Source organism: Ylistrum balloti, unplaced genomic scaffold, assembly GCF_031769215.1.
Source record: "Ylistrum balloti isolate Yb309-2 unplaced genomic scaffold, AGI_CSIRO_Ybal_v1 Utg371604, whole genome shotgun sequence".
NCBI lineage: Eukaryota > Metazoa > Mollusca > Bivalvia > Pectinida > Pectinidae > Ylistrum > Ylistrum balloti.
In genome coordinates, this window is record NW_026782823.1 from 246,410 (window position 1) to 274,276 (window position 27,867).

General features: G+C 36.8%; 2 protein-coding genes across 2 annotated transcripts in view; one reads left to right on the top strand and one right to left on the bottom strand.

The window, feature by feature from the left end:
- Positions 1 to 17,073: 17,073 nt before the first annotated feature.
- On the bottom strand, positions 17,074 to 23,495 carry LOC132563144 (F-box/LRR-repeat protein 12-like). Its single transcript, XM_060227906.1, has 3 exons — positions 23,395 to 23,495; positions 21,141 to 21,301; positions 17,074 to 20,222 (listed from the first exon to the last, which is right to left on the bottom strand). The coding sequence occupies exons 1-3, from the start codon at positions 23,493 to 23,495 to the stop codon at positions 19,534 to 19,536; spliced, it is 951 nt and encodes a 316-aa protein (XP_060083889.1). The 3' UTR covers positions 17,074 to 19,533.
- Positions 23,496 to 23,796: 301 nt separating this feature from the next.
- The window catches only part of LOC132563143 (serine beta-lactamase-like protein LACTB, mitochondrial), a 30,982-nt gene continuing 26,911 nt past the window's right edge, over positions 23,797 to 27,867 (top strand). Inside the window, exons 1-3 of the mRNA XM_060227904.1 lie at positions 23,797 to 24,252; positions 24,441 to 24,507; positions 25,139 to 25,329. Of these exons, the coding sequence (XP_060083887.1) occupies positions 23,797 to 24,252; positions 24,441 to 24,507; positions 25,139 to 25,329 (714 nt within the window). The remainder of the gene's footprint in view (positions 24,253 to 24,440; positions 24,508 to 25,138; positions 25,330 to 27,867) is intronic.

A 27,867-nucleotide genomic window follows, 5' to 3' on the forward strand; every position in this document is an offset into this window, starting at 1 on the left:
GTTATGTAATGGGTGTTATCACACTGATAACATGATAGTTATGTAATGGGTGTTATCACACTGATAACATGGTAGTTATGTAATGGGTGTTATCACACTGATAATATGGTAGTTATGTAATGGGTGTTATCACACTGATAACAGGGTAGTTATGTTCGGTTTCTAGTCCAATTAATATTGGATACGCAATATATCGGCGTCCTTTTGGTCGTTTGGAGTAGCCAATTTAGTTTATATTGTGTTGTGATGTTGTCCCTCGTATGATTTATCAGTTTCTGTTGTCTGAAGTTGATGTACCTGTGACCATGATCTGGTTTGTCAGCGGATGAAGAAATAGAGCGATCTACTTTATATGAAAAAATTCTCGTAAACTAGCTAGGATCCTCACTGAGGTAACAATCACCATGTCGTGGCTTAGGTTTAGTATGGTCACGTCAAGAAACATGTGACGGGTGACGTCTGATAGCTGGTAACATGTGACGGGTGATGTCTAGTAGACAGATACATGTGACGGGTGACGTCTAGTAGCTGGATACTTGTGACGGGTGACGTCTAGTAGTCGGATACATGTGACGGGTGACGTCTAGTAGTCGGATACATGTGACGTCTAGTAGCTGGTTACATGTGACGGGTGACGTCTGGTAGCCGGTTACATGTGACCGGTGATGTCTAGTAGTCGGATACATTTGACGGATGATGTCTAGTAGCTGGTTACATGTGACGGGTGACGTCTAGTAGCTTGTTACATGTGACGGGTGACGTCTAGTAGTCGGTTACATGTGACGGGTGACGTCTAGTAGCCGGTTACATGTGACGGGTGACGTCTAGTAGTCGGTTAAATGTGACGTCTAGAAGCCGGATACATGTAACGGGTGACGTCTAGTAGTCAGATACATGTGACGGATGATGTCTAGTAGCTGGTTACATGTGACTGGTGACGTCTAGTAGTCGGTTACATGTGACGGGTGATGTCTAGTAGCCGGTTACATGTGACGGGTGACGTCTAGTAGCTTGTTACATGTGACGGGTGACGACTAGTAGCAAGTTACATGTGACGGGTGACGTCTAGTAGCCGGTTACATGTGACGGGTGACGTCTAGTAGCCGGTTACATGTGACGGGTGACGTATAGTAGTCGGATACATGTGACGGGTGACGTCTAGTAGCCGGTTACATGTGACGGGTGACGTCTAGTAGCTTGTTACATGTGACGGGTGACGTCTAGTAGCTGGTTACATGTGACTTGTGACGTCTAGTAGCCGGTTACATGTGACGGGTGACGTCTAGTAGCCGGTTACATGTGACGGGTGACGTATAGTAGTCGGATACATGTGACTGGTGACGTTTAGTAGTCGGTTACATGTGACGTCTAGTAGCCGGTTACATGTGACGTCTTTTAGCCGGTTAAATGTGACGGGTGACGTCTAGTAGTCGGTTATATGTGACGTCTAGTAGCCGGTTACTTGTGACGGGTGACGTCTAGTAGTCGGTTACATGTGACTGGTGGTCTGGTGACGTTTAGTAGCCGGTTACATGTGACGGGTGACGTCTAGTAGTCAGTTACATGTGACGGGTGACGTCTAGTAGTCGGTTACATGTGACGGGTGACGTCTAGTAGTCGGATACATGTGACGAGTGACGTCTAGTAGCCGGTTACATGTGACGGTTGACGTCTAGTAGCCGGTTACATGTGACGGGTGACGTCTAGTAGTCGGATACATGTGACGGGTGACGTCTAGTAGCCGGTTACATGTGACGTCTAGTAGCCGGTTACAAGTGACTGGTGACATCTAGTTGCCGGATACATGTGACGGGTGACGTCTAGTAGTCGGATACATGTGACGGGTGACGTCTAGTAGTCGGTTACATGTGACGGGTGACGTCTAGTAGTCGGATACATGTGACGGGTGACGTCTAGTAGTCGGTTACATGTGACGGGTGACGTCTATTGCATTGATGTCTACGATCTGAAGGCTGGACGTTACTTTTGCACTGTCTAATCTGTCGGCTTTTTCTTAAGCCTCCGCCATTTAGGAAACACTGGCCTGTGACTGAGTATTCATCACTGCTAACTGGCGTTCCATCATATTCATTTGCGTTTTGATAGGGACATCAGAAGCTGTACCATTGGTATTGTTAGCAGTATGTAGTGGTACGCCAGTAGAGGACTGGTTGACGCCACAAGTATTCTGTCCTGAAGTAGTTATTATGGCTGACTGCCGAGAGTTAGGTCCAGGCCTGATCTCCATTTCACTATCAGTGGTGTCTTCTAGGTGTACTAGAGAGTAAATTGGATCTTGTGATATTTATAACACGGGTGAAATACCTGGATTACGCCAATCACCGCTGAAGAAGATCATTAGGTATCTAATACACATTCAGGTAAATAAGAATAATTTCACGTGCTAATGTTCCACTGTCGGTTTATCCGTCAGTATCCCGAGATCTCATAACAACTACGATAGATATATATACATAATGATTACATCGCTTTTACTTCTCTATCAGATACTTGCTTTACCAAAGTCTTCCCGTAAATACAGTAGAAAATACTACACAGTGGTATTAATTCTATAAACAACTTCCACAGGTGTGCACGTCACTTCCGGTCAAAACACAGCATAGCTCAGCTAAAAAATTCGACTTAAACTGATAATATTTCATCGTTTTCTTCATCCACGAAGAATAAAAAACTATCAGTAAGTATTTATACATCTATAAGAGAGATTAAGGTATAAACTTTATATGTCATTTACCGCTAAATTAATATTTAAAAGCGTAATATAAAGGTCGCATTAATGTTCTGTCACAATACAAAATCAACGAACAATGCCTATGTACAGAATAGGTCATACCTTCAGTTTCAACTTTGTGTCGTCACAAGGTACACCCATTGTTTAACAAGCGTATTGAGAAGAAAGCATACTAAGGTAGGTAACCCATTCTAGCCAAACTAAGAATCAGTTTGATACCAATATTCGTCTTCTGCTGCGTCGAAGAAGCAAAAGATGCTTACCCTTCCTGAACACCTGTTTTTTTCTCCCTGTGTATTGTAGGAGTCTCTGTGTAAATCTTTCTTTTGTTAATAGTTTGCCCTAGTTTTATGGAATTTCTGTCTGAACTACGTTGTATGTTACAATGGTAGTATTTTCTTGATTTTTGAATGTTTTAAATATAATATTTTATTTGGGTTTTCTCGACTAAATCTGTGATAAGGAAGATTAACATCACTGGTAACGGAAGATAACATTTTAAAGGACAACTAAATATCGAAGAGAGATAACCAACCCCAAAATATTTATCAGTGCACAAGTACTCTATCTACACTGCTGAAGTAATATAGTAAGAATATATACAGTAACCTTATATCCCAGCAGGCATTTTACGTCAAATTTACGTCGGATTTGGACTTAATCCTGACGTCAGGATTACGTCAAATAATGGTCAGAAATGAAAGTAATATTGACGTAAATGTCTGACATCTATATTATGTCAGTATTTTACGTCGGATTTGGACTTAATCCTGACGTCAGGATTACGTCAAATAATGGTCAGAAATGAAAGTAATATTGACGTAAATGTCTGACATCTATATTATGTCAGTATTTTACGTCAGATTTTCGTCATTTATTAGTCAGAATTGGTCAGAATCTGACTTCAGATGCGTTACGTTGCTGACGCTTTGAAGAATTAAAAAGTAATATTAATAAAATAAATCAAAATATAGTTCCTCTTACAAATTTTATTTATAGCATAATTGCACAAAAAATTATATATGTATCATGACAATAATCAACAAATTTACAAAAATGACAAGAGCAACAAAAGAAATTATTCATGACATGATCTTCATTGTTTAAATATAACAAAACTAGTCTTAAAGACAATAAAAACAAGCTTCTGTATATATGAACTCTCGTGTGTAAATTTTCTATCAAAGTCATTATTTTAACATATGCACAATAGAAACAAAATATTTTCTTTTCAAGATTTTACAATAAACAAGAATTGGGGAAAAAAACTGGTTAAAGAAATTATTGTAATAAAATATTGAAAACCTAATTTATAAATACATACACAAAAAGAAACCATGAAACATTCCAAATGCACAAATTACAAAATGTTTGAAACATAAAATGTTCATATTTATTCACTGTTAGAGTGAGCCCCTAACAAAATTAATGTATATTTTATTATAATACCAGTAACCCTTCTTAAAATTAAGATTTGAATACCATATTTCCCATGAAAAGTTGACAATGTTTTTCCCAATACATGAATGTCACAATATGTTACAAGAAGGACTTCAAATTATTAAATACAAATAAGAGGAGATAATAAAAGAGGAAGTTTTCCATGAAACTTTATGCCTGAAAATAGGTTTGCAATATCAAATATTGATTGTTGGTACAGAGATTCATGTAAATAAATGTTGATAACATTATTTACTGGTGTCTTCCTCCTCCTCCACTTCTCCTGTCGGGCACATGTTTTAATGTGTACCCGATCACTGCTTCCAGGTCAGCGTCTCTGCAGTCTGTACACCTTTGTGTGCTTTCTGAAAGGATCAATGCAATAGATCTTAATACTAATGTAACATTTGTTGTTCTTTATTTTTTTCTAGTATTGCATTTAATGTTAAAAAATATTGCAATGGGGAAGAAAATTTATTCCTTTAAAGATTTAAAGAAGAATGTAGAATATGAATATTCTACCCAAGGTGAAGAAGTTTGGGTTATAACTTTTTTTTCAATTTCAAAATATTTTATTGTTAAAAAATAGTATACATAACAAAATATATAACATATTATAAATAAAAAGTCTAAACTTAGTATTAACAATGGGATTAAGTCTTTTCCCAAATGATACCGGTATATTCTAAATTAATTAATATATTCAATTTTTTTTAATAATAGGATGGTATTTTTTCAGTTTATAATAATAAAGAGAGAATAAAGAAAAGAAAATAAACCACTCACATACTCACTCCCACACTACATCCACAACTACTACTAGTAGTATACTAAATATTATAACTATAGGATTTGTATGTATATATTATTACTTGTAAATTGAGAACCTTTTAATTTTTTTAATAAGAACTAGTATGATAAAGTATAAAACTACTAAATTCATCTGACATTCCAATGATACCATAAAGCAAAACAATAAGGTTAACATTTCCTAATAAATTATATACTGAATTAACATGATGTCTAACATGTGAGTAAAGAGGACACTGGAAGAAAAAGTGTATAGCATCTTCAAAATTTGCACCACACAGGAGCCATTTGGGTTATAACCTTTGAAGCCTCCGTTAAGACCCCAACTTATGCACCCTTAGGTAGAATATCCATATCACACATACCTACATTTGTACATTAACTATTTTTCTCCCAAAATATCAGCCAATTTTGTCAAAATATTGATGTATGCACAGTAAACCTGGTTAAAAAATCCCAAAACAATTAAACTTGTGAAAATGATTTATAGATACGTTATATGAAAATTTTAGCAAAAAAGTGCTGTATCTCTTTGTGTATTCTGCATGGCTAGAAGTGGAGAAAATACTGCTGGTTATTGCATTTCTTTCACTCGAGTTGGTTTTTTTTTAAGTTATAAAAGATACAAGCTTTAGCGAGTTTCTATTATAACTTTTAAAACATAACTAGCCTATCTCGAGTGAAAGAAATACCGTACCGGTGGCCACGAGTTGTGTAACCTCGTGTAATCGGTTTCCACCATGATTTTTAAACAGCTAAAAAGTCAACAAAAAACAAAAGTAAAGTTATAACGGTGCAAATACGGACATTGAGTGATAAACCAACTCACCTTTTCCGAGAATGAAGCAAAATAAACCAGCTGTAGACAGAAATCCAAAAGTAAATGTAAAAAATTCAAAAACCGATGTGACCTCGTTTCCCGCCGTAACACTCGGCGCCCGCTAGAATTTTAAAATGACAGGAAGTATGAACGAACTACTCCGGTGATAATATTCATATCGTTCCATATTTTACTAAAAGTAGTTGAATTTTTAAATTAAAGCATCAAATAGCCAACAAAAGCTTTTTGTTCACACAGAACAATTTCTTATCGCGTAGATGTATTTGTGATGATTTTATTTTTCGAAATTTCGATGTGCCATTAAAGGGAGGTAACAAAAAAAAAAAAAAAAACACCGGCTTCTGGTGATGTATTTAGGGATCTGGATTTTAATCAGATTGACATCAACCGCAATATATACCAAGATATTTTTTTCATTTATACAGCTTGGTTAAAATTATGAAGCTATAGAAAGAACTGCTTAATGAATGATAAAGAGTATCATATCACATGAATGTTGTTTCAATCATGACAAAACTAGAACTGAAGGGGCGGGAGATGGGACAAGCAGTATATTCTGTAACAGTACGCTTAACCGAGATCGTTTCTGAAATCAAAATCAACATTTTGTGAACATTTTATTTTCGTCAGGTTTTCTTGCCACTTGACGTACATCTGACGTTTTACTTCTGACATCAATTTGACGTCAGGGTATTTACGTCAGATCTTTGTCAAATACTCGTCAATGACGTCCTGACCATCATTTGACGAAAATATGACGTAAATTTGACGTACAATGCCTGCTGGGATCATGGTGTTTGAGTGTCCGTGTCACCATAGCAACACTAGTCGAGCTACAAACATCTTGAAATAACTGACATATATTCCAAAATTCTAACCAACAAAACATATTCATCAACGCACAAAATCAATTAACTAAATTTTAATATATTACAGAAGGTACTTGTATCTAAAGAATAGCAGGAAATCGATTTAAAACATGTAGCCATTTTTCCGTTTGTAAACCAAATATTTCATGCTGCCGCCACGTTGAATTAAGACAGGAAGATAATAGGTTTTAGTTTTGTATAATATGTCTTGTATCAATAAATCAACGCCTGTTCGTGTCATTTATGGCCCAATTACTCACAGTTTTTCTTGGCAAGGCAATAATGAATCGTTATTCACATCTCACAATATGTCGGATGTAACGCCTTCTAGAAGAAATGATATTCCAACATTCCACAAATGATAAAACATTATACAAAATGATAATTATTAAAATCTATTTGTGACATTTGGTCATAAAGAAAACATTATTAAGAATTTCTTTTTGTTAGTATGTAGTCACTTCCGGTGTATTAATTGCTGGCAGGATGAAGATGCTTTTTCACAACCGATGCTGTAATCTGGACTATGCTTTACGTAAGTATTTGCTTGGATCACCGTGTATGACAGGTTGGCAACATTTCAACAACGGGTATCATAGATTGGTGACATTACGTGTCCATGATATTTGTTCAGCCTTCAAACGTTCGAGCGTCCGCCATCAATCAAAAGATGATGAACATCCATCCCCGATCACCAATAATTAATGTTTATAAACGTTTTATATTGGATTTTCGAGCATGCGATTACTTTCAAGCGGAAGGATTTTTATATGAAAAGTATTGTGACATTAATAATCTCGTAAGTATTGTATATAAAATATTAATTTGAACAATATATTGAATTCATGGACACAACTTGCTGCAATATTAGCCCTGCGAAATTAAACAAATATATGGTAAATATATTGCACCCAGGTTACTTCCAAACCTCTCACTGATGATTGTGTACACCATAGCAAACCTGGGTATCCAGGCGCAAAGCAGCCGAGGAAAAAAGCTATGATTTCAAGCTAACTTGCGATGATCCGATATGCTCTTCCACACCCTGGCAGAAAAACAAAAAAGGAACAGATTCTTTTCCCATATATGGAGGTATACACCTTTTGGATCTTCAGTAGTATCATGTAGTATAATTCATTGTTTGACTCTACAATATCTAAATGTAAATGTGTATCAGAATGTGTCTGTCACTTGTATGTCCTTTTTACAATCTTAAATCAGATATCAAGTCCCTATCGTTTTACTTGAAGTCTTGTCTACAGCGGACCGATCGTACAAAAGACACACATGTGAATAACACAATGATTTAGAGTTAGATACAGTAAAGCCAAACAATGAATTAACCTGTATCATACAGCTGTTTCCTGCTTCTAATTTTGAAGTCTAGGAGACGACTGAAAAAGCTAAAGACATATCTACCATTGTCTGGAGAGACATTATTTTCAATATTAATGACACGAGTCTGTTAATTTTGACGCTTATTTCATGGATATTTACTCCCAAAACGGTTTTTCGTTTGAAGCTTTTGTATGTATTATCGTCATGATGTCTTTGATAGTTGATGCATTTTATTCACTCTTTAAACGTTGAACCAATACAAATTATCATGAGTTGATAAGTTGATATCTTAAGTTGTAAAAATTGTATACCTTTTTATCCCATTGAGAAATAATCTGTTTCTTTGTGCGATATGAAGCTATGTGTTTGATGGTCGTTAGTTAGCCTCTTGGTTCCGTTGTTGTATACCCAATTCTCATTTGTGAACCTGATATTTCTGGATCAGCCAAGGTTTACATTGTTTGTATTGACAGTGAAATTGTATAAAGAATTAAAGATGTGAAATAGTTTGTTCTTGAGTCTGGACCCTGTAGTATAATTTGTTTTTGTGTTGCCGACTTGGTTTATTTGTGTGTTGCCGACGTGGTTTATTTGTGTGTTGGCGACGTGGTTTATTTGTGTGTTGCCGACGTGGTTTATTTGTGTGTTGGCGACGTGGTTTATTTGTGTTGGCGACGTGGTTTATTTGTGTGTTGCCGACGTGGTTTATTTGTGTGTTGGCGACGTGGTTTATTTGTGTGTTGGCGAAGTGGTTTATTTGTGTGTTGGCGACGTGGTTTATTTGTGTGTTGCCGACGTGGTTTATTTGTGTGTTGGCGACGTGGTTTATTTGTGTGTTGCCGACGTGGTTTATTTGTGTGTTGCCGACGTGGTTTATTTGTGTGTTGCCGACGTGGTTTATTTGTGTGTTGGCGACGTGGTTTATTTGTGTGTTGCCGACGTGGTTTATTTGTGTTGGCGACGTGGTTTATTTGTGTGTTGCCGACGTGGTTTATTTGTGTGTTGCCGACGTGGTTTATTTGTGTGTTGCCGACGTGGTTTATTTGTGTGTTGGCGACGTGGTTTATTTGTGTGTTGCCGACGTGGTTTATTTGTGTGTTGCCGACGTGGTTTATTTGTGTGTTGCCGACGTGGTTTATTTGTGTGTTGCCGACGTGGTTTATTTGTGTGTTGGCGACGTGGTTTATTTGTGTGTTGCCGACGTGGTTTATTTGTGTGTTGGCGACGTGGTTTATTTGTGTGTTGGCGACGTGGTTTATTTGTGTTGCCGACGTGGTTTATTTGTGTGTTGCCGACGTGGTTTATTTGTGTGTTGCCGACGTGGTTTATTTGTGTGTTGCCGACGTGGTTTATTTGTGTGTTGGCGACGTGGTTTATTTGTGTTGGCGACGTGGTTTATTTGTGTTGGCGACGTGGTTTATTTGTGTGTTGGCGACGTGGTTTATTTGTGTTGGCGACTTGGTTTATTTGTGTGTTGCCGACGTGGTTTATTTGTGTTGGCGACGTGGTTTATTTGTGTGTTGCCGACGTGGTTTATTTGTGTTGGCGACGTGGTTTATTTGTGTTGCCGACGTGGTTTATTTGTGTTGCCGACGTGGTTTATTTGTGTGTTGGCGACGTGGTTTATTTGTGTTGCCGACGTGGTTTATTTGTGTTGGCGACGTGGTTTATTTGTGTTGCCGACGTGGTTTATTTGTGTGTTGGCGACGTGGTTTATTTGTGTTGGCGACGTGGTTTATTTGTGTGTTGGCGACGTGGTTTATTTGTGTTGGCGACGTGGTTTATTTGTGTGTTGCCGACGTGGTTTATTTGTGTGTTGGCGACGTGGTTTATTTGTGTTGGCGACGTGGTTTATTTGTGTGTTGCCGACGTGGTTTATTTGTGTGTTGGCGACGTGGTTTATTTGTGTGTTGGCGAATTGGTTTATTTGTGTGTTGGCGACGTGGTTTATTTGTGTTGGCGACGTGGTTTATTTGTGTTGCCGACGTGGTTTATTTGTGTGTTGGCGACGTGGTTTATTTGTGTTGGCGACGTGGTTTATTTGTGTGTTGCCGACGTGGTTTATTTGTGTGTTGGCGACGTGGTTTATTTGTGTTGGCGACGTGGTTTATTTGTGTGTTGCCGACGTGGTTTATTTGTGTGTTGGCGACGTGGTTTATTTGTGTTGGCGACGTGGTTTATTTGTGTTGGCGACGTGGTTTATTTGTGTGTTGCCGACGTGGATTATTTGTGTGTTGCCGACGTGGTTTATTTGTGTGTTGGCGACGTGGTTTATTTGTGTTGGCGACGTGGTTTATTTGTGTTGGCGACGTGGTTTATTTGTGTTGCCGACGTGGATTATTTGTGTGTTGGCGACGTGGTTTATTTGTGTTGCCGACGTGGTTTATTTGTGTGTTGCCGACGTGGTTTATTTGTGTGTTGCCGACGTGGATTATTTGTGTGTTGGCGACGTGGTTTATTTGTGTGTTGGCGACGTGGTTTATTTGTGTGTTGCCGACGTGGATTATTTGTGTGTTGCCGACGTGGTTTATTTGTGTGTTGGCGACGTGGTTTATTTGTGTTGGCGACGTGGTTTATTTGTGTTGGCGACGTGGTTTATTTGTGTTGCCGACGTGGATTATTTGTGTGTTGGCGACGTGGTTTATTTGTGTTGGCGACGTGGTTTATTTGTGTTGCCGACGTGGATTATTTGTGTGTTGGCGACGTGGTTTATTTGTGTGTTGGCGACGTGGATTATTTGTGTGTTGGCGACGTGGTTTATTTGTGTTGGCGACGTGGTTTATTTGTGTGTTGCCGACGTGGTTTATTTGTGTGTTGGCGACGTGGATTATTTGTGTGTTGGCGACGTGGTTTATTTGTGTGTTGGCGACGTGGTTTATTTGTGTTGGCGACGTGGTTTATTTGTGTGTTGCCGACGTGGTTTATTTGTGTGTTGGCGACGTGGTTTATTTGTGTGTTGGCGACGTGGTTTATTTGTGTTGGCGACGTGGTTTATTTGTGTGTTGGCGACGTGGATTATTTGTGTGTTGGCGACGTGGTTTATTTGTGTGTTGGCGACGTGGTTTATTTGTGTGTTGGCGACGTGGTTTATTTGTGTGTTGGCGACGTGGTTTATTTGTGTTGGCGACGTGGTTTATTTGTGTGTTGCCGACGTGGTTTATTTGTGTGTTGCCGACGTGGATTATTTGTGTGTTGCCGACGTGGTTTATTTGTGTGTTGCCGACGTGGATTATTTGTGTGTTGCCGACGTGGTTTATTTGTGTGTTGCCGACGTGGATTATTTGTGTTGGCGACGTGGTTTATTTGTGTGTTGCCGACGTGGTTTATTTGTGTGTTGGCGACGTGGTTTATTTGTGTGTTGGCGACGTGGTTTATTTGTGTGTTGGCGACGTGGTTTATTTGTGTTGGCGACGTGGTTTATTTGTGTTGGCGACGTGGTTTATTTGTGTGTTGGCGACGTGGTTTATTTGTGTGTTGGCGACGTGGTTTATTTGTGTTGGCGACGTGGTTTATTTGTGTTGCCGACGTGGTTTATTTGTGTTGCCGACGTGGTTTATTTGTGTTGGCGACGTGGTTTATTTGTGTGTTGCCGACGTGGTTTATTTGTGTGTTGGCGACGTGGTTTATTTGTGTGTTGGCGACGTGGTTTATTTGTGTGTTGGCGAAGTGGTTTATTTGTGTGTTGGCGACGTGGTTTATTTGTGTGTTGCCGACGTGGTTTATTTGTGTGTTGCCGACGTGGTTTATTTGTGTGTTGCCGACGTGGTTTATTTGTGTGTTGCCGACGTGGTTTATTTGTGTGTTGGCGACGTGGTTTATTTGTGTGTTGCCGACGTGGTTTATTTGTGTGTTGGCGACGTGGTTTATTTGTGTGTTGGCGACGTGGTTTATTTGTGTGTTGGCGACGTGGATTATTTGTGTGTTGGCGACGTGGTTTATTTGTGTGTTGGCGACGTGGTTTATTTGTGTGTTGGCGACGTGGTTTATTTGTGTGTTGGCGACGTGGTTTATTTGTGTTGGCGACGTGGTTTATTTGTGTGTTGCCGACGTGGTTTATTTGTGTGTTGCCGACGTGGTTTATTTGTGTGTTGCCGACGTGGATTATTTGTGTGTTGCCGACGTGGTTTATTTGTGTGTTGCCGACGTGGTTTATTTGTGTGTTTGCGACGTGGTTTATTTGTGTGTTGGCGACTTGGTTTATTTGTGTGTTGGCGACGTGGTTTATTTGTGTGTTGCCGACGTGGATTATTTGTGTGTTGCCGACGTGGTTTATTTGTGTGTTGCCGACGTGGTTTATTTGTGTGTTGGCGACGTGGTTTATTTGTGTTGCCGACGTGGTTTATTTGTGTGTTGCCGACGTGGTTTATTTGTGTGTTGCCGACGTGGTTTATTTGTGTGTTGGCGACGTGGTTTATTTGTGTGTTGCCGACGTGGTTTATTTGTGTTGGCGACGTGGTTTATTTGTGTATTGCCGACGTGGATTATTTGTGTGTTGGCGACGTGGTTTATTTGTGTGTTGGCGACGTGGTTTATTTGTGTGTTGCCGACGTGGTTTATTTGTGTGTTGCCGACGTGGTTTATTTGTGTGTTGCCGACGTGGTTTATTTGTGTGTTGCCGACGTGGTTTATTTGTGTTGGCGACGTGGTTTATTTGTGTGTTGCCGACGTGGTTTATTTGTGTGTTGCCGACGTGGTTTATTTGTGTGTTGCCGACGTGGATTATTTGTGTGTTGGCGACGTGGATTATTTGTGTATTGCCGACGTGGATTATTTGTGTGTTGGCGACGTGGTTTATTTGTGTGTTGGCGACGTGGTTTATTTGTGTGTTGGCGACGTGGTTTATTTGTGTGTTGCCGACGTGGTTTATTTTTGTGTTGCCGACGTGGATTATTTGTGTGTTGGCGACGTGGTTTATTTGTGTGTTGCCGACGTGGTTTATTTGTGTTGGCGACGTGGTTTATTTGTGTGTTGCCGACGTGGTTTATTTGTGTTGGCGACGTGGTTTATTTGTGTTGCCGACGTGGTTTATTTGTGTGTTGGCGACGTGGTTTATTTGTGTTGCCGACGTGGTTTATTTGTGTTGGCGACGTGGTTTATTTGTGTGTTGCCGACGTGGTTTATTTGTGTGTTGGCGACGTGGTTTATTTGTGTTGGCGACGTGGTTTATTTGTGTGTTGCCGACGTGGTTTATTTGTGTGTTGGCGACGTGGTTTATTTGTGTGTTGGCGAATTGGTTTATTTGTGTGTTGGCGACGTGGTTTATTTGTGTTGGCGACGTGGTTTATTTGTGTTGCCGACGTGGTTTATTTGTGTGTTGGCGACGTGGTTTATTTGTGTTGGCGACGTGGTTTATTTGTGTGTTGCCGACGTGGTTTATTTGTGTGTTGGCGACGTGGTTTATTTGTGTTGGCGACGTGGTTTATTTGTGTGTTGCCGACGTGGTTTATTTGTGTGTTGGCGACGTGGTTTATTTGTGTTGGCGACGTGGTTTATTTGTGTGTTGCCGACGTGGATTATTTGTGTGTTGCCGACGTGGTTTATTTGTGTGTTGGCGACGTGGTTTATTTGTGTTGGCGACGTGGATTATTTGTATGTTGGCGACGTGGTTTATTTGTGTGTTGCCGACGTGGTTTATTTGTGTGTTGGCGACGTGGTTTATTTGTGTGTTGCCGACGTGGTTTATTTGTGTGTTGGCGACGTGGTTTATTTGTGTGTTGCCGACGTGGTTTATTTGTGTGTTGGCGACGTGGTTTATTTGTGTGTTGCCGACGTGGTTTATTTGTGTTGGCGACGTGGTTTATATGTGTGTTGGCGACGTGGTTTATTTGTGTGTTGCCGACGTGGATTATTTGTGTTTTGCCGACGTGGATTATTTGTGTGTTGGCGACGTGGTTTATTTGTGTGTTGCCGACGTGGTTTATTTGTGTGTTTGCGACGTGGTTTATTTGTGTTTTGCCGACGTGGATTATTTGTGTGTTGGCGACGTGGTTTATTTGTGTGTTGCCGACGTGGTTTATTTGTGTGTTTGCGACGTGGTTTATTTGTGTGTTGGCGAAGTGGTTTATTTGTGTTTTGCCGACGTGGATTATTTGTGTGTTGGCGAAGTGGTTTATTTGTGTGTTGCCGACGTGGTTTATTTGTGTGTTGCCGACGTGGTTTATTTGTGTGTTGGCGACGTGGTTTATTTGTGTGTTGCCGACGTGGTTTATTTGTGTGTTGCCGACGTGGTTTATTTGTGTGTTGGCGACGTGGTTTATTTGTGTTGGCGACGTGGTTTATTTGTGTTGGCGACGTGGTTTATTTGTGTTGCCGACGTGGTTTATTTGTGTGTTGGCGACGTGGTTTATTTGTGTGTTGCCGACGTGGTTTATTTGTGTGTTGCCGACGTGGTTTATTTGTGTGTTGGCGACGTGGTTTATTTGTGTGTTGGCGACGTTGTTTATTTGTGTGTTGCCGACGTGGTTTACATTTCTTGTAAAGATTGTTCCTGTATTGTTTGCCATTGTATGTAGATACTGTTATGTTCTTAGGTATAGGATTATCGTTCAGGCAAGTTATTGGAATGCTCATAAGTCTGTTCAAAATGTTTCTGATACTGGCAGACAATGGAGAATAGAACTGGGGGAAATTAGTGATAGCTTGGCAATGGAGATGAAGCTACACTGCCTAAGCTTTTATTTTGTTTTTGTCACACATGGGACAGAGTTACAAAGTGAGGAGGTAACTTTTTTCTGGTTGCAGCAACGGTGTTACAACTCGTGTCACCACTCACCACTCGGGTCACATCTTGTCACCACTCGTGTCACAACACACCTTTCGTGTCACATCTTGTCACCACTCGTGTCATATCTTGTCACCACAAGTGTCACTTTCACTAATGTCAACTCACCACTGGTGTCATATCTGGTCACCACACGTGTCACATTCCACTCGTGTCACATCTTGTTATCACTCGTGTCATATATTGTCACCACTTGTCTTACATCTCCACATTAAATAGACTTTATCATCATCAAACCTGCTTAGTATAAAACAAGAGCATCCTAGTACCGGTTTTAAGGAAAAGTTGACATGGAGTTGGTAATTCATTGGACTTCGTTGATTAAATGAGCCGTGTTAAGGTTTTGATATTACCTCAACATTGAGCATAAGTTCTCTGTCGGACCCCATTATCTCAAACTCATATAACTCAAAGACCCAGTTTAATTCAAGTACTTACATTTCTTCTACAGTCTAACAATAATTAGTCTTTATTAACTAAATGTGCCATGTGATAGTTGTCTTGTTTAGAGACATTTACTGTGTCACATAAACTAATACAAAAAGCAGTCTTGCATAGTGAATCCGGATATTGATTCAAGGGAGGTAAATCCCGAAAACTGCAGTAAGAAGTTAAAACATTCTGCGTGATTATCGACCTAACCTCATATCAAAACCATGACAACAACAAAAGATATTACTAAAATAAGTATAATTACAAATTACATTATCATACATCATACAATAAATAGAATTAAAGTCAACAACAAATTCCATCATAATGTGAATGATAAAATCTAACTTAATCTGCGTCACTGAAACTTATTTCTACATTAAACTGGTTGTCTGTTGTCTCAATTCTGGCAGAACAGTTTACTTCATTGCAAAGATTGAACTCCACGCAACATTACCCTGGATATCAGTTTATTTCTTCATCTTGGTATGAAATTATTTTTACCAAATATTTTACAAAAAAAAAACCCTTTTCATCATTCAAATTATCCTCTAAAATTTATCAGAAATTTAAATATAACAAAAATATCAAGTCAATGTCCTAATTTTTATCCAGTAAAATGCAAATAAATATATATAACAGTAAGTTATAATTGGTATCTCATTAACATAAAAACATAGATAATATGTACAGTGTGCCATTTTCATATTTCATCCGTTAATAACTCTATAACAGAGATCAGGGTCTGATTTCTTCTCTCCATATTTTGTGAAATAACCTTAATTTAAAATTATTTTTATGTAAATATTTTACAGTTTAACTACTTTTGAATCAATGTCCTCTGGTTAAAATTAAGAATTTGTTGTAAATAAAGAAGATCTCATGTTTTAAACATTTGCTTCCAAAAAAAAATAACACAAAACAAGGCAATGAAAGTATTTTTATATAACATTAGCAATACAGTACCATAGCTAGATAAATAAACCCACGAAAACCCCAACATGTCAATATAATCATAATCCAAACTCAAATGCAATAAAACCAGGCCAACATATGAACAAAAAGATTCACAGAGACACCTGAAAAAGTACAAGGAGAATAAGACCAGGAGTTCTGGAAGAGTAAGCTTTTCCCTACAAATATAAACATTGGTAATGTATAGATAACCATTGTAAGCTAAAAATCAATTTGTTGAGAACTTATATTACCAATAAACAGGATGTTTCTGTATCATTCCAGGTGGATTTTCTCTCATAATTTTCACGATTTAATGTTTTAAGTTTATATGTACAAATATAGAGGTTTGCTTCATGCCATTTCATTTTCAGTCTAATTAATATGATCCCTCTATAATGTAACATCACAACAGAAGGTTTATTTCAATATATCATTGCCATGTCTTATAAACATCTGATTTTAAGGTCATAATACAAACATACAGTTGTGATGCTGCACCATATAACTTGTAAATAATACCTACATGATATATAACTTGTAAATAATACCTACATGATATATAACTTGTAAATAATACCTACATGATATATAACTTGTAAATAATACCTACATGATATATAACTTGTAAATAATACCTACATGATATATAACTTGTAAATAATACCTACATGATATATAACTTGTAAATAATACCTACATGATATATAACTTGTAAATAATACCTACATGATATATAACTTGTAAATAATACCTACATGATATATAACTTGTAAATAATTTAATCAGGATATTTACATCTTAAATTCATATAAAGACAAACATCAAAACCTTTTGTATCTTTTTTTATGTAAGAGTATATATATAACAATCTTCAGCAGAACATGTATATGAGAAAAAATCTTTAAAATTGTCTTTATCATCGAATTATCATCAGTTATATTCAATCACTTGCAAAACACATGATGACATCTGTTAAAACAAACATTAATAGTAGTAATGACACTGTACTTACTAATATACTGGTATGTAACATAAAATAAACTGTTACAAGACATAGTGCTTTAACATCATATTTAAATATACTCCCTGGGTTTGTGGTGGGGACAAGGAAATCTCTACCACAGCTAGGAAAATTCTCATATTAGAATGTCAAATATCTCCTCCATGGATAGAATTGTCTTTTTCCTTCCCTAAAGCTAGGAAAAGTCTTGTATTAGTGAAAAATCTCCTCCATGGATGGAATTTAAATGATACTTTTTCTGTCTCATTTTTACATGAACACTTGAGTAGACAAAACAAATAACATATGAGGACATCCATAATATATTGTTGGTAAATTTCTCCAGGCATTTGTATTTGAAGGCTGATGGTAATTATAAATAACATTAATGGACCAACTGACCATGACGCTTCATAAAAAGGACATCATAAACCACACGTTAATGTTTTTGTGTGTGCTGCCAAAGGGACTGAAGAGTATGTTGATCATTCTGGCTCTAAGGATGATGACCAAATGAATCTGAGACATTAAAATGTCCAGCTTTTTTCTGACCCCTACTTTAATGTAAAAGTACACTATTTAAAGATAGCCATCCCCCTCTCACCAAGGCAATAATGTATAGGTATCAGAGAAAGACATTATTCAGTAATAAAACTAATTTTTCTGATACTTTTGCTACATTTAACGACATTGATTTTCAAAATTTAATGACCCCAAACTTAATAAATAATCATTGCAGAAAAAACATGAAATAAAACAATAAATATGAAATTATACATGTAACACCTGTGAAGTTTCACAATACATTGACTCAAAATCAAGAAGAGTTATTCCCCCTGACTACAAAAATAGGCTGCTATTGTCTAAGTGAGTTTACATATATAGTTTTAGATACATAAATACACCCCATTCCATGATCTGTTCATTTTTACTAAATAAGTTAAGGGGTCCATGTGAATTATTTTAAAAGAGCTTCCTATCTATAAGGTGATACAGTGAGATCTTTGACATTTAACCCTGAGAGATGACCACCTAAATCTAATCAGGTGTAGGACTTGATGCTTTGGTGAGAATACGTACTATATCTGTTCAGTGGATCGTAAGATATCTAGTACACAATGTTGTGAATATAAACTACTAAAACATGGATCCTCCCTTAACTCAGTAAGGGTTATAAACATCCAGTAATCGGGATAACACATATACTGTGTACCTTATTATTTTTGTGCAGATGATATTTTTACTACTTCTATCATATTAACATGACCAAACAAATTTAATTTGTCAAATAATGAGACACACGTGTATAAGATATTCTTTTACATCCAGATCATGAAATTTTCCTGCTTTGAGATATGAATTGACTGATAAATTAGAAAAACACCAAAACTTCCCAGCTTTACAGTATAAATTTCTGATTGATCCATTCATTATTTAAAAGACATCTGTTTTATAATAACTGACTAATAATAATAAGTAAATATTTAATTCTACTCTAAAAATCATTTATATACATTTACTCTGTCCAATATGGAAAACTGTTCAGAACAGAATCTCCGTTTTATCTGTTTATCTATCATTTCTATTTAGGAGGAAACAGATAAATTCTAGACCTCAGCCCTCACCTTGATCAATTTTCAATAACTGATAGAAATTGATCGATTTTTGTTATAGGAAGACAGAGTATATATATCTTGTTGAGATCTATTCTGAACTCAATCTAATCGTGTTTTCCTAAAGTGAAACTGATGTACATGTATTTATCGCTACAATAAGCACGAGACCAACACAACATCTTGCTCAGAGTCAGGAAGTGGACTTATTCATGCAATCAGACAATATGTTTCTGACTCGAAAAAATCAGTTTTGACTCTTGGGTTTGAACAAATCTATTTCAGAAATGTTTTATCTCTTTTGATATACGCAGTTTAACTTATAAAATTGTCAAATATAAAGGGTTGAATCAATATACTAGATAATGAAATAGTGTTTGGTTGATGATGTTACTGAACAGGAAAGGATAAGGGTGGTGGGTGGGCTTATTACCAAACTGGATATCATTATTGTAGGATAACTAATATAAATAAAGCGATAACTATATACTTTCCCCCCAAAAATAAATTTCAGAGAGCATAAAAACTTGCATTAATTAATGAAAGTTTATTACCCTGAAGCCTGGGCTGATGTTAACTTTCAAATATCACCATTACTGGTGACTCCCCTTTTTCCATGGAGTTTTAGAATTTTTCTATTTTATAATCATTGTGGCCATTTCCTGTGACTTTAAAAAAGAAAAAAATTACCAATACCTTTTCAAACATCTCCATTGACAATTGTACAATTGGGCAGTTCTGCCTGTAGCATATGCTTTTCTGTATCATCTTTTAAGTCAAACACCAGCACACTCAAGCGTTTACAAGCTCTGAGTGACGACAACCCAGATATGGTAAGTTGACTGTTGGATTTAAGATCGAGGTACTCCAGCTTGTGGAGCCCTGAAGACAAAGTTTCCACAGCAGAATCATTTAGTAGACTACAGTTTGACATGTTCAGGTGACATAAATTTTTAAGATGACGTGATATATGATGAACTGCAAGCTCTGTGCACTGTGTGTAGCTTAACTCCAGCCTCTCCAGCAGTGGTAGGGAAGTAGCAACATGCTGGATTCCCTTCTCATTCAATCTGTAAAGACCATTTAACTTCAATACCTTCAATCCTTTCCAGTTTCCAATATCCTGCATATCAAAACTGTCCACCCTGCTGCAACAGGAGAGGTCCAAACCTTCAATTTTCTGTAGGTTCTCTTCATGTCCCTTCAGCCATCTTGGTTGCCATGAACAACCATGAAGTACAAGTCGAGTGAGGGATCTGGGTAGGTTGTTAGCAGAAATGTTGTCAGTGTTACACATATGAAGATGAAGGTCGCGGATGTTTGGACATCTCTCTCTAAGGTCTAGTAACATTGCATCTGACAAAGAGGGCTTCTTTTGTTTGGGTCCAGCTTATCAAAAAACAAGCAAACAAACAAAAAGTTTATTTATTTCTGTCCATATATACATATTCATAATCTTAATTCTATATATGTTTATTCTGGATTTTTCTGAGTTTATGATTTAACTGAGAAAGTACAACACACTAAGTTAACTGTACTTTGTCCAAATGCATAGAGAACACACTGTCAGTGTCTTAAAATATAACCTGGGTTTTGGCGTGGGTGAAGAAAGACAAAAGTGGTGAACTTCTTTTGTCTTTCTATACTGAGCAAAAATGCAACTTATATTTCAATTACAATTTCAAGTGATTAGATATCAAAATAGTACAATCACACAACTGAATTCTGAACAATATTATTAGAAATTAAACAACACAAGAACTGAATCAGGAATTGTGTGTTTCATTTGAAAACAAACTTGGTAATCAGAAAAATGGACCTTGCCACGTGTACCTGACATAAAACACTAATCTCACTGTAAAATGTCACATGATACAACAATTGTGGATTTTAATTTCAATCTGTCCTTAATTTACGGACCTGGTCTGAACAAATTGATATTCATCTCTGCCATTCAGCCATGGTGAATGTTGTTCACACCAGGTTCTCAACAATGAATAAGGGCCAAGGGGTACACCCAACACAAAACAAAACACCTGTTTGTAAAGAAATTACAACAGGAGTGTGTTGGATGTAACTACATGCTGCAATAAAGTTTTTCATGACCCAATGTCACAATTTACTGCCTGTTTCACTTTTCAGGCAGAATCTGCTTAATGCTATTATGTTAAATGATTCGACTTCAAAATTCACCAATAGAATGCTTACATGGATACATTTAACATTTATTATCATATAAATCATTAAAAAAAATCCTGAAAATTTAAATTAAGTAACATTTTTTTATAAATAATAATTTGTCAGTACCTGATTCCACAAATCCACGGACTTTCATTGTGAGAAGGCATTCGGAAAAGTGAGCACGGATGACCTTCCACATCTTCTGAAGGTTAAGGCGGTAAGGGAGGAGGTCCACATGTCTCCATAGTGTGTTGTCTCTTACTACACGACGCCATGCCCTGCACACCCTGAAACAGTCATCAACTTATGTAATTGTCAGGCCAACAACTTTCACATACATAATTATGTTCCTTGAACACACTGGAAGTACAATGTGTAGGCAAAAGTAGAGTAATTTGTATATGGTGGTGATGGTCTGATTCATTCAGCAAACATTTGATCAGTGAATGGTTTTACAAATAGACCTCTTGTAAAATCGGTGGTAAATCAACAGGATTGTTGCCAGGAAACTGACATTATTAAGTCTATAAAGTTACCACTTCAGCATCACACAGACCACTAAGACGAGCAGTGCTGAAGACTAAGCTTGACACTCACTGTTACACCAAAACATGACACCACTCAAGGACAAGGTAAACTGGTTATTTTATTCCCAGTAGTAGTAATTCATTATATGTCAGGTTTTAACTATTTTGATCCTTTGATGTTATCACTTGTATTATATTCTATGTTTATTTAAAATGTGATTTCTTCCAATAATAAATCGTAATTGTAATTATTCCAAATATCACGAAAAATGTTGAGCATTCCAAACAAACTGTCTTAAATCATATCTAATGATGTCATTTTATTGTAAATATGCAGTTCAGATAAAGATGTGATTCAGAACAGATGTGTTCCTCTCTGTGAAACTCACAAATTAACCAACTCTTAAAAAGGGATCTTGGCACCCACCATTGTTTGATCTTCATTATTATTCTTTAAAAGTCAGATAGAAAATTTCTCTCAAGCAAAAGCAATAGTAATCTTAAACTGTCAAATCAGTAACAGAATCAAATGGGCACCACAAGGGTTTGGTTACAATTGTTTAACATCCTACCAACTTTCCCAATTCTGTTGGGAGTTTCCCAATTTTCACTCCCCAGACCCACCTCCCGATTGTATGGATCAAACTTGGGATAATCTCTCAATTTCAGAGATCCTGCTTGGTAAAATCTTATTTTAAGGGCAACCTCCCAATCTCACGATGTGCATTATATTAATATTGACTTGTCGTCAAATAACAGAAACCAATCCGGTATGCTATTTAATAATCTACATATGATTTTGAGGAAGATCGTAATATAACAGAATAGATCTGGTAATATCAAGATACTGTACAATATCCTACATTGCAAATCAGGTGGAATACATGTTTACTCTAAAATTACAAATGTTTGAGTTCCCAAAACAATAAAAAATTACGAAGATTATTACTTTTTGGGAAAAAAATTATTTCACCAGCAGGCTACTGTACATAAAATTGTATGTACCAATATACTTTTACACAGTTCTATATATATTTGACCATTGTTGAACCCACACACATGTGGAAGATTCCTTATAGATACAAGCTAGGAAGGCCAGACACATGCCTATGTGGTTGTATATGTACAGATGTAAGCTTAAACCATGATGTTTAATAGAGCTCGGTACTGACTGCATCACTTTGTAACACTGTAGCCAAGAATTTTGAGTCAGTTACACTTGCTGTTTTTATAAACCATTTTTTTTTTTCAAAAGTTCACTACTAATATTTTCAAAATGGACAGTATTAGAAAGCTTAATCAACTTCAAAACGATTGTGCAAACTTTTGAGACAAATAATTTGTATCAGGTTTTGATATTTATGAAATAAAATGCATGTTTAAGCTATTTACAACTGAGCTATGATGTACAAATGAAGTTAGTGTGGCGAGTGAAACTCATGTTTGCAAAAAAAAATTATACTGATAAATGAGATTTACATGAGTCAATCAGAATATTACTCAGCTTTTTATTACCATCAATTTAAAGATGATTGTCTCCATATTTCTGACAGAAAGTGGTATACAATTGAGGATGGTACATTTGTATGTCAGTTTAAATGCACAGTTAAAAAAAATATAACAACAGTAAAAAGAGAGGACTTAACGGCTCAGTCAACAAACGCAGTAGCTAATGCCAGTGAATTCACCACTGGACCTTGTATTTTATATACACATCCATCTGTATCATACGCCCCTGCCTCTACACCTACTGGTTAGTTTTGGTAAGCCTTTGTACAGTAATAGTGTAATTACGAACATGACATTTATAATTGTTTGGGTCGGATGTTATGTCATTATTAAATGTACTTTACCTTCCTGCTCGACACAAATCCTTCACAGAGAGATAGGAAAGTATCTCTAGTAGGATATTTTCAGGTAGATGTTTGATGTTTACATCTATAACATCCGTCATCTTGTTTTCTATCAACGTCGGACAAACGCTTGTAATTGTGTACTTATTAAATTATTTTTATTTAATTTTGTTTGTTCATTTTAGAAAGCCAAAATCCAACAGAAACGTTGAAATGTCAACAAATTACTGTTTTAATTTTGTACTGGACAATAATAAAACTGCTTTGCATTATGAAGACCTAGGTAAGGGAGACTGCAAAGAGTTATCACCCTTGCGTAAACCAAACATGCTTGGTGTGAAATTTCAGCGTTCAGCTTTTTCTGCAATGAAACCATTTTCGACGTTTTCATTGCAACGGACAATGGCACCGTGTATAAAGAGTCTTACTAAGAAAAGTATAAAACCATCAATGGGAGATTCTGGAAAAAATGTGAGGTGTGCTACTTTCCTTTTCCGTATACAAAACACAGGTCAGAGTTCATCGTCGAATTCATTCATTAGATTTGTACCAAATCATCAAAGACAAACCATTATACCGTGTGTTCCTGTTTCCAGAAGATATTATCAACATAATTATACAGGTAGATCGAAATTAAACAATAAATCGTCCAGGGTGAAATATGCACTAGGTTTAGTGACAGGGATTGCAGTTAGTTTGGGTTTTGGATGGTACAAACTGAAAAGACAAGTATGCAATTGTGACGATCGAAAACAAGATGATCTAGAGGACAAAATCACAGGCTTGGAACGAGAAAGTCACTCTTTAACAATTGAGGAAGCCATCATCAGATCTAGAGACCTCGCAAAAAGGATCAAGGTAATTGCAAACATTTGAGAAACACAGGTCGCCTCACTAGGCTTGGCTAGTGAGAGTTTTCCTTTACTGCAGCAGAAAATTGCCTGATTAGAGATCTAGATGGAAGGGTCGCTACTTCATGCCCCAATGATGGCAAGTGTTTTTCATTATGCCTTACCGTTACAGATTTAGTATTGTTTGTTTTCTAGGATGAATCAGGCAGTCCAGGTCTAGCAGTCTCCGTCAGTGTCAATGGGAAAGAAGTCTGGAATGAAGGTATGGTAACTCTGTCAGTGTCAACAGGTAGGAAGTCAGAAGGTATGGTAACTCTGTCAGTGTCAACAGGTAGGAAGTCTGAAGGTATGGTAACTCTGTCAGTGTCAACAGGAAGGAGGTCTGAAGGTATGGTAGCTCTGTCAGTGTCAACAGGAAGGAGGTCTGAAGGTATGGTAACTCTGTCAGTGTCAACAGGAAGGTTGCTTTTAAAAAAGAATCAAGTTCTTTATATATAATTTCTCAATTTCATTTGAAACTTACTTAAGCTTTCTCCACTGATGAAAAGAGAGCTAATCCGTATGTAATCATCACCCATACATGTGCTTAGCTTTGAACTGATATAATTTCCACAAAATAAATTGTTTAAAATATGCATTAGCTGATAACTCTGATTTTGTAAACATGTAAATTAAGGAGATGCACAAAAATCAAAGCCAGTCAATTTGATCTTGATAATGAAACTCAGTTCCTTTTGTATTTGTTTACAGGATCATATAGTTGTGCTTGTTTTTTAACAGTATAGAGACAAGTAGAGTTGTATTAGCCCTAAGTGCTGTACACTGAGCATTTGATTTTGTCAAAATTCATTCCAAAGGTTTGAAACTATTTCAAGCTGTGTTCTTTACTACAGGTCTTGGTTATGCTGATGTGGAGAATCGTGTGCCTTGCTCAGCTGACACCGTTCTAAGAATTGCTAGTATCAGTAAATCTATCACCATGGTAGCTGTTGCTAAACAGCTCGAAGCTGGTACACTGGAACTAGACAAACCTATACAACACTACATACCAAGTTTTCCAGAGAAAGAAGTCAATGGCAAAAAGGTATGTGGAAATCGTTTGAATTATCGTCCTGATCTAAACCAGATGGAGACTGCCTTTCTGTCAGCTCTTTAGGTCCTCTTTATTGTTGAAGCTAAATCCTTTTCCTTATAATAAGACTGATAAAAAGCATGGGTCACTTTTTCACTAGAAGTTTATCTTTGTGCTGATTTCTTTGTGATCCTGTGTCCAGAGTTACAAAATCATCTTTCAAGATTTACTTCTTTATATCATAACCACTTGCACTCTTTTTTGATAAAACTGGATGAGTAACTTCTGAATAATGACTAGTTAAGGATTTCATTTGCTTTTTTCTTTCTCTTTTTCTTGTGTTAAAGCAAGTTTATTCCTACTCCTTTTAAATTTACTTTCTAATGGTTTTATTTACTAACAAGGTTCACACTTGAATTTTGTCAGCTTTGGCCTTACTGTGAAGTCCAATGTTTGTCAACAACTAACATATTTATAGTTGTCTCTATGTTGAGATAAAATCTTGTTGTCATTTTGTCTTGCCCTAAGTCCTTCTCTGTAATCCTATAATCTCTATGTTACCTAGATATTTTTCTGTGTAACCCTAGACATCTTTCTGTGTAACCCTAGATATCTTTTTATGTTACCCTAGATATCTTTCTGGGTTACCCGAGACATCTTTCTGTGTTACCCTAGACATCTTTCTGTGTTACCCTAGATATCTTTCTGTGTTACCCTAGATATCTTTCTGTGTTACCCAAGACATCTTTCTGTGTTACCCTAGACATCTTTGTGTGTTACCATAGATATCTTTCTGTGTTACCCTAGATATCTTTCTGTGTTACCGTATATATCTTTCTGTGTTACCCAAGACATCTTTCTGTGTTACCCTAGATATCTTTGTGTGTTACCATAGATATCTTTCTGTGTTACCCTAGATATCTTTCTGTGTTACCCTAGATATCTTTCTGTGTTACCCTAGATATCTTTCTTTGTTACCCTAGACATATTTCTGTGTTACCCTAGATATCTATATGTGTTGCCCTAGATATCATTCTGTGTAACCCTAGACATCTTTCTGTGTTACCCTAAATATCTTTCTGTGTTACCCTAGACATCTTTCTGTGTTACCCTAGATATCTTTCTGTGTTACCCAAGACATCTTTCTATGTTACCCTAGATATCTTTCTGTGTTACCCAAGATATCTTTCTGTGTTGCCCTAGATATCTTTCTGAGTTACCATAAATATCTTCCTGTGTTACCCTAGATATCTTTCTGTGTTACCCAAGACATCTTTCTGTGTTACCCTAGACATCTTTGTGTGTAACCATAGATATCTTTCTGTGTTACCCTAGATATCTTTCTGTGTTACCGTATATATCTTTGTGTGTTACCCTAGATATCTTTCTTTGTTACCCTAGACATATTTCTGTGTTACCCTAGATATCTTTATGTGTTGCCCTAGATATCTTTCTGTGTAACCCTAGACATCTTTCTGTGTTACCCTAGACATCTTTGTGTGTTACCCTAGATATCTTTCTGTGTAACCCTTGTCTCCTTTTTATGTTTGTCTACCCTAGCTATTTCTTCATGTTATTGTTAACACCTTTTACATCAGTCAACTCATTTCTGCCAAAAAGCTGTGTGTCCAGGATTTTGTGATAATATATTTGGAAACAGTAAGCTAGATGGATTTAACAAGACGTTAACCCTTCAATGCTGCTGCTGGACAGTCTTACAGATGTGAACAAGGAAGCAATCAATCAATTGATTGGTTCAAGAAAACGATATTAACTGGAAAAAGACATGAACAGACATGACATTAAGTGAGTTCCACTGTACAATTTCAGGTGTAGCTGTTTATTGGTATTATATACCAAAAGGAACTTAGTATCCATGGTAAGAGATTTAGATATGTGTTCTGTGGAACACATAGACTCCAGTACTACAGGGCACTTGTAGACAATACATAATTACCAGCCGTAGACATACGTAGACAAAATATGGTGGTGGTTTATACATGTTTACATTTTCCAGATGTTTAAGATTTGCAAAACCTTAAAGACATTAGACAAAAATAACTTCAATTTGAAAATATCTTTAAGTATAAAATCTTATCAAATGATTATAAAAAGGTATATGTGTACTCTTCTTGTTATAAATGTAGGAGTGTTTTTGAAAATATGTGAAAGATTTACAAAACCTTAAGGACAAAATTCTTAAAATTTAGAAGTTAAATTAAAGAATATTTTTAAGTATACAAATTTATTAAATGATTATAGATAAGTAAATATGTACTCTTCTGGTTCTAAATGTATGAGTGTTTTTGAAAATATGGAAGATTGAATATCAAGTTTTATTTTATATTTGTATTTGTCAGTCTGTAGGTCATTTGGCTTTAGGATGTACATCTGTAGGTTATAGGTTAAATACCATGGTTACAGCTATTAAATCATAATGTTTCTAATTTATAAATAACTGACTAACATGTATATATATATATTGATCATAATATATATGTAATATAGCATGTTATATCAACGGTATGGTCCAATATTGGTACTGGATCC